At 42.5% G+C, this 17,535-nt stretch overlaps 1 protein-coding gene across 2 annotated transcripts in view; it reads right to left on the reverse strand.

The window, feature by feature from the left end:
* Positions 1-13,920: 13,920 nt before the first annotated feature.
* Positions 13,921-17,535, reverse strand: part of CAMK4 (calcium/calmodulin dependent protein kinase IV) — a 350,792-nt gene continuing 347,177 nt past the window's right edge. The window contains exon 12 of one of the 2 annotated variants that reach the window (XM_073655014.1): positions 13,921-15,004. In XM_073655014.1, the coding sequence (XP_073511115.1) occupies positions 14,840-15,004 (165 nt within the window). In that variant the 3' untranslated portion in view covers positions 13,921-14,839. The remainder of the gene's footprint in view (positions 15,005-17,535) is intronic. The other variant, XM_073655013.1, reaches the window with a different exon arrangement.

Here is a 17,535-nt window from a genome sequence, read left to right on the forward strand (position 1 = left end):
TCAGCTCCAACAGCCAAAATCCAGTGTTCTTTGAGCTCGCGTAGACTCTTCACTTACCCCAAAATGCAGTGGGAATATGCAAATTATCTCCTCAGGACTCCTCCCCTATGAATAAGTATAGTTTATGGCAGGGCTGTGGAGTCGGAGCCCATTTTGGTGGAGTCGGAATCGGAGTCGGTATAAAATGGAGCAACTCCAATTCCTAAAATATATAATAAATTGGGTACAGTAATTCAATGCAGTTTGTGGGGAATATTTTTTCATAAGAATTTGGGAAAGTTATGAAATATCCTATAAATGTCTGTCCTATTCCTGATCTAAGGGTCTAGACTTTTAGCTGAGATAAATCTGTGCTACAGTAAATTTATCACTTAAACATCAGCCATGTATGAGGGAGTCGTGGAGTCGGAGTCATGGAGTCGGTGTCATGGAAATTGAGGAGTCGGAGTTGGAGTCGGAGGTTTGGCTTACCAAGTCCACAGCTCTGGTTTATGGGGGTCACAAAATGCTTTCGGAAATGTGCGTTAAGATACCTCTGGACTGGATTCACACACATTGCTTTGCAGTCATTTTTATTTTTTTTATATTATTTTAACCTGGCTAATGTTGTTTTTCAAGTCAAAAGCGTGGGAAACTCGCAGAAAGTATTAAACCTGAACTGGATTTAAAAAAAACAACAACTTGAAACTACCCTCAAATTAGTGTTATTCTTCATAACCCAAGACCCCACATAAAGGCAGGGGAAAGCAGTTTAAGGCATTGTCTACATATGGCGCATAGTTAGAGGCGAACGTATCATTGGTGCAGGGACCCAAGAGTTAAGGGGGCTATGACTACCTCCAAAGCAGGTGCAATTGGGCATTACGGTGAGATATGGGACTGCAGAGGGCCCACATATTGTTGTGGCACAGTGGCCCTCTTCTGTCAGTGTCCGCTCCCGCTCACGCTTGTTATGTAAGTTTTCCATGTTAGTATTTAGTTATCATTTAATGTTGCAAGATATTATTTACAGCCTAAAATGTGTTTTTGTCATATACTGAATGCTATACTTGCATGATTATCTGTATATTTGCTCTTGCCATGAAAGAAACTAAGAAGATATTGCTTTATCAATACTACCACAGAAACAAGTCCTCCCACTAGGGAAAATCTTTGTAAAAAGTCTTAGAGATATCTGAGACAATATTTATTACAATTTTGCTCTTCATAAATGTCTCGTCTCATCATTGTTTGCAGTTTTTAATGTATTTTTAGTTCACATTTGGCCATCATTTTCATCCATGGCTATGAAGTGTTTAGTAACTTTGCATTTTATTACCGTACTTTGGGGCCCCTACCACTTAAGATACATTTCAAAATTAATAAAGATGGCTTTAGAGGTGAACAAATACCGAAACTCAATCACTTCAGATTTGTTATAGGACGTTTAATACTATTGATGGGTGGGGATCCGGTCCTGAGACCCCACTCTAAGTGAAAGGCATTAGCACTAAGTATATCTTCGAGCACTGAGTGGTGTACAGACCTACAGACTTTCTATTGAGCCCCTCCAACAGTCTGCTCACCCTCGAGGATAAGATGAGCACTTTACCCGTTGGTTTGAGAGATCAATGAGAGTCTTAGTACCCACAGTCTCACCTATCAACACTACTAAACAGGGGCTATATACATAGGGTCTGCGCTGTATCTCAGTTTTCTTTCGCTTTCATATTGTTTTTTTTCTTCCGCATGTATCCAATAAAAAAGTCATTGTATGTTCCATTGGACTCTAAATGTCCAGATGTATTAGTCCCTAACAGCTTGCTTTACGGGAAGAATATCTCTGCACATGTGACGGTGCATGCAGATTGTGTTGCACATGCTCCGCCACGCACTGCTGCACAGGCTCCCCTGCGCACTGCTGCACAGGCTCCGCCGCGCACTGCTGTATGCTCCGCCGCGCACTGCTGTATGCTCTCCCGCGCACTGATGCACAGGCTCCCCCGCGCACTTCTGCATCGGCTCCCTCGCGCACTGCTGCACAGGCTCCGCTGCGCAGTGCTGTAGGCTCCCACGCGCGCTGCTGCACAGGCTCCCCCCGCACTGCTGCACTGGCTCCCTCGCGCACTGCTGCACAGACTCCACCGCGCAGTGCTGTAGGCTCCCCCGCGCGCTGCTGCACAGGCTCCGCCGCGCAGTGCTGTAGGCTCCCCCGCGCGCTGCTGCACAGGCTCCTCCGCACACATCTGCACGGACCATGCTATAGTCTGGACCTGGCCTTACCATTACTCACTGTTGTTTTCCTAATTCAAAACTAAGACTAAGTGTTCTTCATCCACCTTAGGTTATACATGCGTTACATAGTGATTCTTGTGGAGACAACATATGTAAGATCACAGTGGCATGTACGGTGATGACAATGCAATGTAACTAGAACAATGGTAAATGTCTTGAAAATAAATTAAAAAAACACCTTAAAACAGGTAATTTGTCTAGTTCTAAGTTATTGTGGCTGGGAATGTAGAAGAGCAGATCACTAATGTTACTGCGCTGTCAGTGATCTAATGGGACACTTCTGTATGAACCACTGGTAAGAGCAGCTGAAAATAAGAATATTAGATCATATTGAGCCATGAAATATAATAGGTATAGTATAAGAAGATTATAGATCCCCTCGTCCCATCCTGGTAACATTTCATAGTGTACAATATCCTCTTTAGGGCACATTCACACGTGAGTTTCTTTGACATACAAAAAATACTTAGTTTCATTAGTAATTTTCATGAGAGTTTCATCAGATTTTCATCAGTTTTTTTCACTGGTGAGAAAAAAAAAACCTTTATCAACCTTCTCCGACCTATTAGTCAGTGAAAACAGGACAGCACCTTTTCCAGACTGATAGATCTCAATTAATTTGTTTCTCATTTGTTCCTGAATTTCTTTGGTTCGCAGCATGATGTCTAGCTTTTGAGGATCTTTTGGTCTACTTCACTATGTCAGGCAGGTCCTATTTAAGTGATTTCTTGATTGAGAACAGGTGTGGCAGTAATCAGGCATATGCGTGGTTAGGGAAATTGAACTCGGCTTCCCAAAGATGTGATAAACCACAGTTAATTTATGTTTTAAAGAGTGGGGGGGGGGGGGCAATCACTTTTTCACAGGACCCAGTAGGTTTGGATTTCTTTTTCCCTTAATAATAATGACCTTCATTTAAAAACTGCATTTTGTGTTTACTTGTGTTATCTTTGTCTAATATTTAAATTTGTTTTGTGATCTGAAACATTTAAGTGTGACAAAGAATAAGAAATCAGGAAGGGGGCAAACACTTTTTCACACCCCTGTAAAAGGGGACACAATACTACGTATACAATAGAAGGGAAAAAGGGAACACAATACCATATATACAAGAACCATATCTAGACACCGGAGCACTCTTCCTGTTATTCTACTCAAAAACGGGTCATACTTCTTGTGATTTATATTGATACAGTTACATTGCCAGCGTGGCCATTATCAAAACTAAGTAGAATTTTTATTACCAAAAATTAAGACATTTTTTCACACAAAAAACCAACAACTTCCTTTCCACTTGCTGTGTATCTAGAGATACAGATAGGTAGGACAAGATACAGAAAGTGGTAGCATGTCCTTGCAAGCCTGATGTTCCTGGTTCTTATACAGAGCGTTATCGGACCTCTTCCTGCACAGAGCTCAGCACACAGGGAGAAAGCTACTAGACTTTTATTCTGCTTGGATTTGTCTGTGACTGATTTTATCAGTCATTAAAGGGAGTCTGTCAGCAGTTTTTTCTATGTAATCTGAGGACAGCATGATGTAGGGGCTGAGACACAGATTTCAGTGATGTGTCACTTATTAGGTTGTGTGCTGTTGTTTCCATACAATAAATGTTTTATCACCAATAGGTTATCACTAGTGATGAGCGAACGTGCTCGCCACTGCTCGGTACTCGCCCAAGCATCACTGTGCTCGATGAGCTCGGTGCTCGGCGAGTATTTCCGGGTTGCTCGGGCTGGAACTCGGGTCCCCTCCCTGCATGTTTGGCGCTCTTTAGAGAGCCAATGAACATGCAGGGATTGCCTGCCATGCACTGTAATGCCGTAGCCATGTTGGTTGTGGGCATTATAGTGATTGGCTGGCCATACAGCGTCATCAGGTGTATATAAGACCGGGTGCCACCATGCTCGTCACAGTCTACTCCGGAACCAGGCAGAGTAGGGAGAGATTTGCTTCTTTATAATTAGTATAGGTATTCCACAACATATATACAGTATATATCCATCTGAACTAACAGTCCTTCTGAGGACTAATTCAGCTGCATACATTCAGTGGTGATAGCAGGAGTTAGGCAGGCAGGTAGAATATGTGACGGACTGCAGTGCATGATACAACACAAGAGGGTCCATTGAATGTCCTGTTAGTACAGGTATTCCACAACATACAGTGCCTACAAGTAGTATTCAACCGCCTGCAGATTTAGCTGGTTGACACATGCGGAATTAACTTGGCATTGTGACATTTGTACTGTAGATCTGCCTGGAAGTGGGAAATGCACTGCAGCAAATTTTTATTTTTTTTAAAAAACGTTAAAAGTTAATTCAGAGTGTCATTTACTGGAAGAGAAAAAATTGAATATCTAGATGTCATCCTGGACATCGACTCGAAGGTCATCATTCAAACAGATGTCTTCCGCAAATCTACTGCTGCCAATACACTGCTCCATGCAAATTCATCCCACCCAAAGAATCTCATTAAAAGCATTCCAATTGGACAATTCCTTAGAATGCGCCGCATCTGTTCAAATGATTCTAAATTTGAACATCAAGTCTTAGACCTCAAAACTAGATTTCAGAACAGGGGTTATTCTGATAGAATTATCCAAAATGGCTACCGAAGAGCAAAATGCTCAAAAAGAAAGGATCTTCTTTATCACACGAAAATTAAAATGAAGGAAGACATGGTGCGATTTATTTCCACCTACAATGCCAGAAATAAGGAAATGTGGCAAGCTTTGAAAAAACATTGGAAAGTATTACAGATTGATCAGACCCTTAATAGGTATTTGCCACCCAATCCCACAATTACGTATCGACGTTCCAAAAATTTGAAAGACCTCCTGGTCCACAGCCACCTGGAACCTTCTGACAACAGGGGTCTTTTCGGATCAAGAGGCCCACCGTGGGGGTGTCGCCCCTGTGGCTCATGTGTGGCCTGTGCTAATATCGAAACCACAAAAACCTTCTCTAATTCAGACCACACAAAAGAATACAAAATCACCCACAGCATCACCTGTACAACCACCGGAGTCATATATTGTGCAAAATGCCCCTGTGGAAAAAAGTACATTGGTTTAACCTCAAGGGAACTCCGTAGACGCACAAGGGAGCACGTCCTTGATATCAAAGCAGCCAGGGAGGTTGAAAATCTGGATCATCTTAAAACGCTACCTCGCCACTTCAAACAATTCCATGACTGCGACTCCTCTGGCCTTCAGGTGAGTGGAATAGATAGGATCTATCCTGGCGTCAGGGGTGGCAATTGGAAGAAAACATTGGCACAGAGGAAGGCAAGGTGGATTACTATTTTAGACACCTTGTCTCCCTCCGGCCTCAATGAAACCAATAGCTTTATTTCCTTCCTTTGAATGGAGAGTGTTTTTTTGTTAGGATTCATTCACAGTCATTCGTTTACATGAATTTTTACTAGTGTTTTTATTTTTTACATACCCTGTTCATTTATTTTAGCTCTTTCGCCTGACGATATCCCGTTATTTGGTGGTGTTCCCGGGGCTATCAAATGAGCTCTTCAATCAATCATCATATCCAAAAATCCCTTGAACATTGACTTATATGTCATTAGAATCATATCAATATGATATCACACCAATATTTATTTATATGATAGTCTGCCTTCTTATTCTTATATGCTATATGTTTATTTGCTCCCATATTTATTTTATATAAATCAATGTTTATATCTGCATCTGCTAATATTCTAGCTGCATTAGTTGCTCACTGCCATGGATGTGTATGGTTTTTACATATGGTGTACTTTTCTCATGTGCCAATATTATACTTCCTTGAGCCTTTATTTTCACACTTCCATCTTTTACTCTCATTTCTAGCCATATTTCATTGTCTTTTATTTTGTGCACCTTCATCCCATTATTATCACATTAGCACTCACATCACACCTTTCACATATTTCTATTTCTCCCCTTCTTTTTTTTTTCTTTCTTGCTTTTACACCTTTCACTTGTCTCCCCTTGTATTCCTCTCACCTCCACTCTCATCGTCTCTCTGTTTTTCCTCTTTGTCCGGCTTGCGTTCCACTGTGGAACGCACTTCCTGGTTTCCGTCACATGACATCTATTACACTACTTCCGGTCTGCGTTCCACGCTGACACGCACGCCGGCACTTCACTCCCCCGCCTGCTCTGCGCTCCTAGGAGCCGCAGCTCAGAGCGGTGAAGCTGTGCACGGCATCACACACATGGCGCCATGGTTTTTAATCATACTCATACTTTCTCCATTGGTCAGATCCCCTTATAAATATCAACCACCCTTCGTTTGACATCACATCCTCGTCAAAGCCCCCCCTTGGCGAAACGCGCGTCAGATCTGGTTATCTGGGTTAGTACATGCTTCATTACCTATGCACCTTTTGTCTCTATTTCTATACTCCTTATTGATGATTCTTTTATAATGTAGCACCTTTCTACTATTTTGGTCCACCTATAGCACAATGCACTTTATTGTGGACCTTATTTAATACATTGATCGTTTACACACTGCCTCATCTGATGTATAGAAACTGAACACACTATGTATTTCTTATATATCAAGTATTGTCCTACCCAGTAACCCCCTTTCTGTGTTACCCTTTCCCTTATTTTATCTTGGTATGTATTTTATTATATTTCTTCAATAAATGTTATTTTTTAACAATGTAGCTGATGTGTCACATATATAGTGTATGATACAGCACAAGAGGGTCAATAGAACGTTCCTGCTGCTGCTGTTCTTACAGATATTTGTAGACATATCCCCAGATATCAGGGCCAGGGAAAAAAAATTTTTGATCTTAATCCTGGTTATTTGCTTAAAAGCAAGCAAGAGTACACCATTTTTTTGCTCCATTTGCGTCTTCTCACTGCAGAATAAAGCCAGATCTGTTCCATATTTCAGCAATAAAAAATCCAGAAATTTGAACTGAACGTGGAAAATATTGGCCTCCTTTAACATTCTGTTACAGTGTGTCGGTCAAGCTATTCACACTAGGTGCCTGTGAAGAATAGTATTAGTAAATTACAGGCCTGCTATTTAAAACTGTGGTTCTCTGTCAAACATAACACCTATAAGAGTGTTCCAAAATCAGCCATTTCTTCCATTTTCATTCCGTTGCAGTGTGTCGGTCAAGCTATTCACGCTAGGTCTCTGTGTAGAATAGTATTAGTAAATTACAGGCCTGCTATTTAAAACCCTGGTTCTCTGTCAGACGTAACACCTATAACTGCGTTCCAAAATCAGCCATTTCTTGTGAACGTGGAAAATATTGTCCTCCATTAAAAATGGAGGACGGTGCGTGGCAAGGGACGGGGAAGTGGACGTGATGTTGATGATGCATGCAGAGGCTGAGGACGTGGCCGTGGGCAAGTTTAAATTGTGCCACAACAAACACCCACATCTTGTCGCTCGACCGTCTTGTCCAATTACTAGGGGACCGCAGAACACCACTATTGAACACAGAGCAGTGTCAAAAGGTTGTTGGTTGGATAGCAGATAATGCTTCCAGTCATTTTGCCACCACCCTGTCTTCCACACGGTCAAGTCTCAGTAGCCGTGAGTCTGGACCACATATTCCTCACCCTGATCCTCCTTCCTCCCACCATGCTGAGTGCCCGGAGACAACTGATCCCACACTTGGACACTCAGAAGAGCTGTTCACTTCTCCATTTGTAGATTCGGGCCTCTCGCCTGGCCAGCTTCAAGCAAGTCAAGAGGAGAACGCGTGTAGCGATGCCCAAATATTGGAGCAGCCACGGTGGGAAAGTGCAATTACTGTCGCAAGAGGTGGATGATAAGACACAATTGCCAGAAAGTCAGGAGGAGGAGCAGGGTGCGGAAGTGGAAGATGAGGTGGTGGATGATGTAGTAACTGACCCAACCTGGCAGGGGGACATACAGAATGAGGATAGCAGCACACAGGAGGAGGGAGTCGTAGCACCACAATAGGCAGGAAGAAGCAGTGTGGTGGCCACAGACACAAGGCGGGAAAGCGTTCCTCGTAACGCCAACATAACGAAGATGCCAGTACAACTGTTAGGTCTTCCCGAGTTTTTTTTTTTTTAAAAGACTCTGCAGATAACCCCAAAAAGGCCATTTGCACCACCTGCCAGGCCAGCATCAGCAGGGGTAGCAAAACTAGCAGCCTGACCACCACCAACATGAACAGGCACATGGCAGCAAAGCACCCGACTAAGTGGGCCGAACCCTGAGGTCCAGCAACAGCGTCTGTGGGTGACACCACTGCTTGTTCCTCTTTTGTGCATGCACGCCAATCCCATGTCCATGGCGCATGCCAAGAAGCCTCCCGCCCTGCACCTGTCTTTGAACACTCAACTAGAACCATCAACAAGCACGTCCTTGTCCCAGCACAGCGTTCAGTTGTCCCTACCCCAGTCCTTGGAACGCAAGCGCAAATACGCAGCCAACGCCCCACAGGCCACACTACTAAATTTACACATTTCGCAAATGCTTGCGCTCGAAATGTTGACTTTTAGGCTTGTGGAGACAGAAGCTTTCCGCAACCTGATGGCAGCGGCCATCCCTCAGCACTCGGTCCCCAGCCACCACTATTTCTCCCGGTGTGCCGTCCCCGCATTACACGAGCACGTGTCCCACAACATTAGCCGTGCCCTCAACAACGCAGTTACTGGCAAAGTCCACCTAACCACGGACACGTGGACAAGTGCTTGTGGGCAGGGGTGGTACATCTCGCTGACAGCACACTGGGTTAATATAGTGGAAGCCGGGACCCAGTTGGACCTTGGAACGGAAAACGTTCTCCCGACGCCAAGGATTGCGGACCCTGGGTCAATCAGGGTTGCCCTCACATTCTACAGCTCCTGCACCTCCTCTTCCTCCTCCTCCTCTTCAGCCTCCATCTTCGAAATTACCACATTAGTCGCAAGCTGGAAGCACTGCAGCACCGCCTTGGCCAAGCGGCAACAGGCTGTGCTGAAGCTAATATGCTTAGGTGACCAACCGCACATTACTGAAGAGTTGTGGACAGCTCTGAAAGAGCAGGCAGATCTGTGACTGACACTTCTGACCCTACAGCCAGGCATGGTCGTCTGTGACAATGGCCGGAACCTGGTGGCGGCTCTGAGGCGAGCCGTGCTCACACACGTACCATGTCTGGTCCATGTGCCTAATCTCATGGTTCAGCGGTTTCTCAAAACCTACGCAGATCTGTCGGATCTGCTTGTCAAAGTATGCCACCTTTGTGCCCATTTTAGAAAGCCAGTTACAGCTTCCGCTGCCCTTACCGTACTTCAGCAGCGTTTGCAGCTTCCAGCTCACCGACATCTGCGATGTCCCCACGCGTTGGAACTCTGCAGATGTTGGGAAGGATTCGTGAGCAGAAGAGGGCAGTTGTTGACTACCAGCATCAACAAGGCCGTTGGTATTCAGGTCAGACTCCACACATAAAACTTCAGGAGTGGACATGGATGTCAGACATATGTACCATCCTCCAAAACTTTGAGGACTCCACCAAGATGGTGAGCGGCGATGACGCCATAATTAGCATCACCATACCACTTCTCTGTCTTCTGAACCGCTCTCTGCTCACAATTAAAGAGAATGCATTGCAGGCGGAGCACGATGAGATGGAGCAAGAACCATACAGGGTGACAGGGTGATTCCACACAGCCCAGCCTCATCTCATACCAATGTGGATTAGGTGACAATGAGAAAGAGGAGGAGGAAGAACAGGAGCTAGTTTCCTGCGCTATAGACAGTACTACCTGCACAACTGTCATACCGTCTGTTCAGCGTGGATGGCCTGAGGACAGGGAGATGGAGAAGGAAGATGAGGAGGGGAGCATGGTCAGTCGTCCTCTTGGTGAGGACACGGAAGTTTTGCCTGTTAGTAGTCTGGCACACATGGCTGAGTTTATGCTACGCTGCCTTTCCCATGACCCTCGCGTTGTCCAAATTTTGGGTGACAGTCATTATTGATTGGTGACACTTCTAGACCCACGCTACAAGGAGAACTTTCTGTCTCTTATTCCCTTGCTGGACAGGCCTAATAAAATTGTGCAGTACGAGAAGGCCCTTGTTGCGGAATTATTAAAAAAATTCCCATCAAAAAACGCTGGCGGCAGAGGTCACAGTTCGTTGGACAACCAAGGGGTACAGGAGTACAGGCGAGAGAGACACAAATGCAATCGAGCAGAGGCAGAGGAACACTGTCAAAGTTCTGGGACAGTTTTCTCAGATCCTCCCATTACACAAGTACTGATGCACAGGGTACTCTCCCAAGAAGGAAAAAGTTGCGGAAGATGCTGAGGGAGTACCTTGCTAACCGTACCAACATCCTCCGTGATTCTTCTGTGCTTTATAATTATTGGGTACCCAAGCTGGACACGTGGCATGAACTGGCTTTCTACGCCTTGGAGGTCCTGGCCTGCCCTGCCGCTAACGTTTTGTTAGAGTGGGTTTTTAGTGCCGCCGGTGGAATTATAACCTATAGGTGCATGCGCCTGTCAACTGAAAATGCTGACAGGCTGACTCTTATAAAAATGAACAAGACTTCTCAACACCACCAAATGATAGCAGCGTAACATAAACTCAAATACAGTCTTTTTTTTTGCGAGGTCTAACTCTATTCCCATGAACCTCTGTCTTCACACCCTTACATGGGTATATGCTTCCTGATTTTGTCTATTTGCTCTTGTCCTCCTCCTTCTCCGCATCATCATCCTCCACCACCATATCACCACCATGTACCATATCAACATATCTATGTCTCTTGCAAGGGACATTGGAGTTCCTCCAAATTTTTGGCAGCCTTTGCAGTCACTGCATATGCAATAACAGTATAGGAGACCCACTCGTTAATAATGGGAACAACAAAGCATAGCCGGCTGATGGCTCTCTAGCAATAGCGAGGGCCAACTGCTGGCCCTTTAAGAATAGTAAGGCTGTAAAAATAGTGTTTGTGACTTTCACAATCCCTCCTTCATAAATGAAACAGGATGTGTCTGATGATGTGTCATGCACCACATGGCCAGATAAGGTTGTAAAATGTTAAAATTACATTTCCCGGTGAATGCATTTGTCTTGATTGACAGCAATGCAAAAGTGCAAAACGCTACGTGTGAACATAGCCCAAGGTGTGGAGGAGCATTTTTGTTTTTGGTTATTTATTTTGCCTTATATACAAGTCATTACCCTGGAAAGGATGTTCCTTAACATATTTCCCAGGAAAATGCAATTTGGTTTAGTTTTTATATGTTTTATTGTGAGTCTGTAAAAGTGGCGTTATACCTCTGACAACGTTCTTGACAGCAGTGACCAGGGAGTCAGAAATGCTTCCAGGGGTCTTCCCCATGCTGTTCCCATGTCATCTGAGCACTGTTCCCATGGATTTGGGCAATTTTTAGGCCCTCTGCAGACTGCCGGGGGGAGCCGCCTGAAAAATGCTCGAGTTTTCTATAGACTTACATTGGGCTCGTTACTGGGTCCGAGCACCCGAGCATTCCAATTTGCTCAACTCGAACAACGAGTACCCGAGCATTTTAGTGCTCGCTCATCACTAGTTATCACTGCCCAGACTAGCTCCCTTGTGCCAAGTGGTTTGACCACACCACCTCCTCTGATAAACAGCTCACTGTGAATAGACAATGTATACAGAAAGCTGTGGTGTGGGCGTTGTTAGCTTTCTCAGCTCTACTACATCTAAAAACTCTGATTTTATCACAACTGCTGCACCCAATAAACTAAGTGAAACATCACTGGAATCAGGGTCTCCTACCCTACATTATACTACTCTCGAATGATGTAGCAAAAACCTGCTGAGATTCCCTTTAAATTGTTCTGTTCAATTGTCTGCTTGTCTTTCATAGCATATTTGCTGTGCAATTGTAATCTTCTAACCTCCTCTCTTCCCCCCAGGCATGTTTCCAATTTTTCCAGTTTCCCTCCTTGTATTCACCCTCTTCTTCTCACTTTTGTGTTTTGTGTAGTGTGAAAGATGGGTTTCCCACAGCTTTGACATCTAGTTATCATGTAAATAAATATATGCAAAAGTACATGATCAAATGAATATTTTGCCACAAGACAACCCTTTTAAAGGGGAAACACCAGATTCCTCTTGCAGAATTTTGTTGCACATAAACTACTAGTTAAGCTTTTGCTATTTGGTGTCCCTGTATGATATCCAGCACTACCTGCTCACAGCGAGCACCTAACATACTGGACCCAACCTTTTTTGATGTTAGAATCTGGTCTTGCCTGTCTTAACCAGTTTTTTATGACTAGTACTATGATTGTTATTATCACTAGTATTGATAGACTCTAAAGGTGACCCACATATATCCGTTTCATGGCTGAAACCGCTGGCACTAGGTACTGTACTTCATTACATGCTTCATGTTGGGTGATAAAACATAATAGTTTCCTTTCGTTTTAATCCTGACTGTGTTGATAATAAGGCTGCAGAAAAGACATCTCCACAGGGCAGGAAGTATGGGTCTACTAAAAGTCTTAGTGGCCAGTTTTGCAATTCACAAGATTTCTTTTTTTTTATATATTTTTATAGTATATGCGGAAAGGTGATGGTGGAGTCAGACACTCCTGATTCATGAAGCTACACCAGAAATCTTACTCCAGTTCCTGACTGGAGTAAGATTTCTGGTGTAGGAAAAGTCACAGCTGATCATGAATTAGACGAGCTGTGGAGAAACTGCCCTAAAATGGCAAAAGTCGTAACATTTTTGCAGAACTCATTTGCTACTTTTCAAAGCAATTTATGCCTTATGCCAGAATTATGGTGAAATTTCTGTGATGAATTTTGGCTATGGTTTCAATATTGATAAATTATGGCCCCCATACACATTAGATGACAGTTGAACCAATCTCATTTTGGTAGGACTGGATGACCCTCTAATATCTAAGGGTTCTCCCAACTCTCCCACAACAGATGATACAGTGGGGAAAATAAGTATTTGATACACTGTTGATTTTGCAAGTTTTCCTAACTACAAATAATGGAGAGGTCTGTAATTTTCATGGTAGGTACACTTCACCTGTGAGAGACAGAATCTAAAAATAAAAAACAGAAAAATCACATTGCATGATTTTTACATATTTCATGGAATAGAATGCAAATTAATTATTTGATCACCTACCAACCAGCAAGAATTCTGTCTCTCACAGACCTGTTAGTTTTTCTTTAGGAAGCCCTCCTACTCTGCACTCATTACCTGTATTAATTGCACCTGTTTGAACTTGTTACCTGTATAAAAGACACTGTCCACACACTCAATCACACACCAACCTCTCCACCATGGCCAAGAACTAAGGACACCTGGGACAAAATGGTAGACCTGCACAAGGCTGGGCCAAAATCGGAAGTGTATCAAATACTTATTTTCCCCACTGTATATTGGACATGCTGAATTACATTGCCTGATCCTTTTGTTTTCCCAGGAGATAAGCTGCAGACACAGTTGTCTGGCAGCAGCCTAGTCACTCTTCCGATTGAAAAGAGATGCTTGCCTCAAAACAAAAGCCATTACAATAGTGTGAACAGAGTCTTACGGTGGTCAGGAGCATGGCCTAACTTTAGATCTTTAGCAATATTATATCAGGAGGAATCCTAAGAATAAATAAGACACCCACAATTGCTTTATATTTTTATTAAAAAAAGGAAAAATCTTAATAGTAGATGAGCATTTCAACGATAAATGTCAGCTTTAAACTTAAATAGGTTACAATAGTCTCCTAAATAAACCCTGATATATTAAGAAGAAATGTACAAGAAGGTTTCTCCCCATACGACTTTCTACATCTTATTCAGCATCTTTAAAAATCCAATAAAGTTTCTTGATAAACTCGGATACTAGCTACTGCACTTGAATTATTATTGTTGCTTATTATTTTCTTATTAAGCATTCCATCTCTAGACAATACAGGTATCTATGAAAGTGTTTTTTGGTTAATAAAATACTGTATATAAAGTGTAATTATAAGGCATTCTCACTGCAAGCTATGTTCCCACACCATGTCCCAGCCCCGCGGCCTAGGCATTAATGTTCTATCACTGGAATGTTTCTCTGTCGTTCGTCATTAATGCATATTCCTGTAAACAGAAGTGATATGATACAAGGTGATAAACGTGTTTTTTTGTAGATTAATATCAATCCCGGAAACATGGTAATACGGTGAAACGAGAAGCTATGCTAGTAGAGTACCCTCTATAAAGTCCATTACTTATATAAAATTGTAAAATGATACACTACACACTTCATACTTTATCTACAGTGTAGATACTATGCATATCGAGGTTATATTTGAAATAATATTTGCCCAAGTCATAGTTCCCGTGTAGGTACAGCACTACACCTTCCATGTCTCAGGTCGGCCATTTTACTATTTTGATAAGCAGTCACATGCATTGAACAAAGAACCACCAACTCGTGCATTTGATAGCACCCCATGACAAGACCTATATCACAGGGCCATGCTAGGGAATCTTTCCTGCGAAGATAAAGATTGATGTAGCTGGTGCGTGAAATGGCAGAGACCCGGACCCAAACACGAACGATGCTGACTCAAGATGCTCCTTCCTTTGCCTCTTTAGGTTCCTGAGCGGACGCCTCCTCTCGTCCACCCTCTTGAACTGGAGATGGGTTTCTGCTTGTTTTATTGCTGTCATGGCTACTGTGGCTCCCAGCGCTCCCTAAACGGGTGGAGGCGACCACAGCTTTAACAGCTGCCTATGGGGAAAATAAAGTAAAGCTCGTGATATTTGCAGTCACATTAGTAAATTGTATCTGCATAGACCGAAGATCAAAGAGACTCAATCTACTGAAACACCACTAATGAGGTGGAGATGACAAGCAACAGGTCTGCTCTTCAGAACCGCGGCACCTCATGAATAACGTAATGACTGTCCACCGACGCTTTAAGGATGTTGTTAATCAAGGGCTCCTCTGACTTTTGACCTCCTGTCATTAGGGACTCATCCATGTAAATATATTTGTCTACGTAACAACTCAAAATAGGTTTATGAATCAATCCTTGTGAGACATGAGACATTTTCATACATATGCATGATGTCACTTGCCACAAATCTGACATTCTGTGTTCAGTTTTGCTTGTAGGTCAATAGTGGAGAGCGACATCGGTTGTGTTGATGACTGCCACATCTGTACATTCGTACAGGAGCATAAGGAGTGCAGAAGTAGCCCTGAAGTCTGAGGGATTCCACAGCCCATCTCTCTTATAAGGTGACACTAGTTCTATAAATGGTAGGTGGTAGGAATGGATTTTATTCTCGAGATAATATACTTTAGCTATGTTTCTGCAATTAAAGAGAGCCTGTCACATTGTACATACAGTCCAATCTGTGGACAGCATAGTATAGTTAAGCAGAATAATATATAGGTTTGTAGGAAAAAAAATAGTGTAACTTGTATTTTATTCATTGAAATCCCTGGTGTTTGTATGCATAGGAGTCCAATGGGCGGTCCTACTCAGTGACTGACAACTGTCTCTGCATGCACAGTCAGACAGAGAGTACTGTCAATCACTGTATAGGACCGCCCACTGGACTCGTATGCATACAAACACAAGGGATTTCAATTAATAAAATGCTAATTTTCCTGTAACTTTGCCTGCAAAATTGTATATAGATACCAATCAACTCCTCCTGCTGTATAACAGCCTGCAGATCAGACATCATTTTGAACATGACAGGTTCCCAATAAAAAAAAAAAATATATATATATATATATATATATATATATATACAGTACAGACCGAAAGTTTGGACACACCTTCTCATTTATAGATTTTTCTGTATTTTCATGACTATGAAAATTGTACATTCACACTAAAGGCATCAAAACTATGAATTAACACATGTGGAATTATATACTTAACAAAAAAGTGTGAAACAACTGAAAATATGTCTTATATTCTAGGTTCTTCAAAGTAGCCACCTTTTGCTTTGATGACTGCTTTGCACACTCTTGGCATGGTACACTCTTGGCATACTACATGGATGACTATGGGCTGTGTAGTATATTATATGGAGGACTATGGGATGCATTATACTATATGGGGTGCATTATAATTCTGCTATGGATCCCTATGACTTCTATTTATCACCTTGGTGAGTATAATGGTTTATTTTTTTCTATACATTAAAGAACAGCGGCAGAACGGGGGACATATACCAAGATGGGGGATAGATATATACCAGGATGGGGCCCAAGATGAGGGACATATATAGCAGGATGGAGGGTGCATATATATATACATATCTCTCTCTCTCTATATATATATATATATATATAGATATATATAGAGAGACAGAGAGAGGGATATATATATATATATATATATATATATATATATATGTATAATTTATTCATGGTAGCGGGGGCCCCGGTCCAAATTTTGCACCGGGGCCCATCAGACTCTGGTTACGCCACTGGGTAGCAATGCTGGGAATCACTGATCTAGAGGGTGCAAGCTCTGTCCTAGGCTGCTCTTTTAATTGGTGCAACACAGTATTGCATCGCTTTCTATGAGCTATAGCTTTAGTGGTAGTTTGATGTCATTTATTTGAGATGGGCGTACTCTAATTAGGAACATGTATGTATCTATAAATTCTCTATCATTAAGGATGTACACTGGTTACACTCGTCCACGAGGTCTAACAAGCCTCTGTTTTTTTCCCAGGGGTCCCTACAATAATGATAACTGCAGGTTGTTGCCTGGAGGACGGGACTGTAATTGGCAGCTGTAGCAGATGTAGTGTTGTAAGGAGTCAGCTGCTTTTTATGCTTTTTACAAGACATAAGCAAGGCTATTTTACATGAATATACTGTGTATACTCCATAACATTATCTCAGTTTGTTACCATGCTTACAATTATTTTTGTCTACAAAAGAAAATGCGGATGGAAAAAAATAATATAGCTGTCTAAAAGGCTATGCACATTTTTTATTGCTCATTTGGTTTTTAAATAAAAAATAAATCTTTTCATAATCCACTATAAAAATGTCCTAATATTTAGATTTTTCAGAGTGTGTCTAATTGCTCTTCTAGCTAACTGTTCTGCAAAATCTGACATATATCAATCAGGGCTGTGTTCATGGTTCTGATGGGTCCATGCTCTTGACCTGCCTCCTATCAGTAGGGGAGAATCAATTGTAAACAGCAAATTAGAAAGACAGAGGAAAGCGTTCAAGTTGTTAGGGAGGGCAGCTAACACAGGCTGTAGATAGGTAGGAAAGCT

The sequence above is a fragment of the Phyllobates terribilis genome, unplaced genomic scaffold (assembly GCF_046119375.1).
Source record: "Phyllobates terribilis strain yellow unplaced genomic scaffold, ASM4611937v1 Scaffold_1__5_contigs__length_1240528914, whole genome shotgun sequence".
In the NCBI taxonomy this organism is placed as follows: Eukaryota; Metazoa; Chordata; class Amphibia; order Anura; family Dendrobatidae; genus Phyllobates; species Phyllobates terribilis.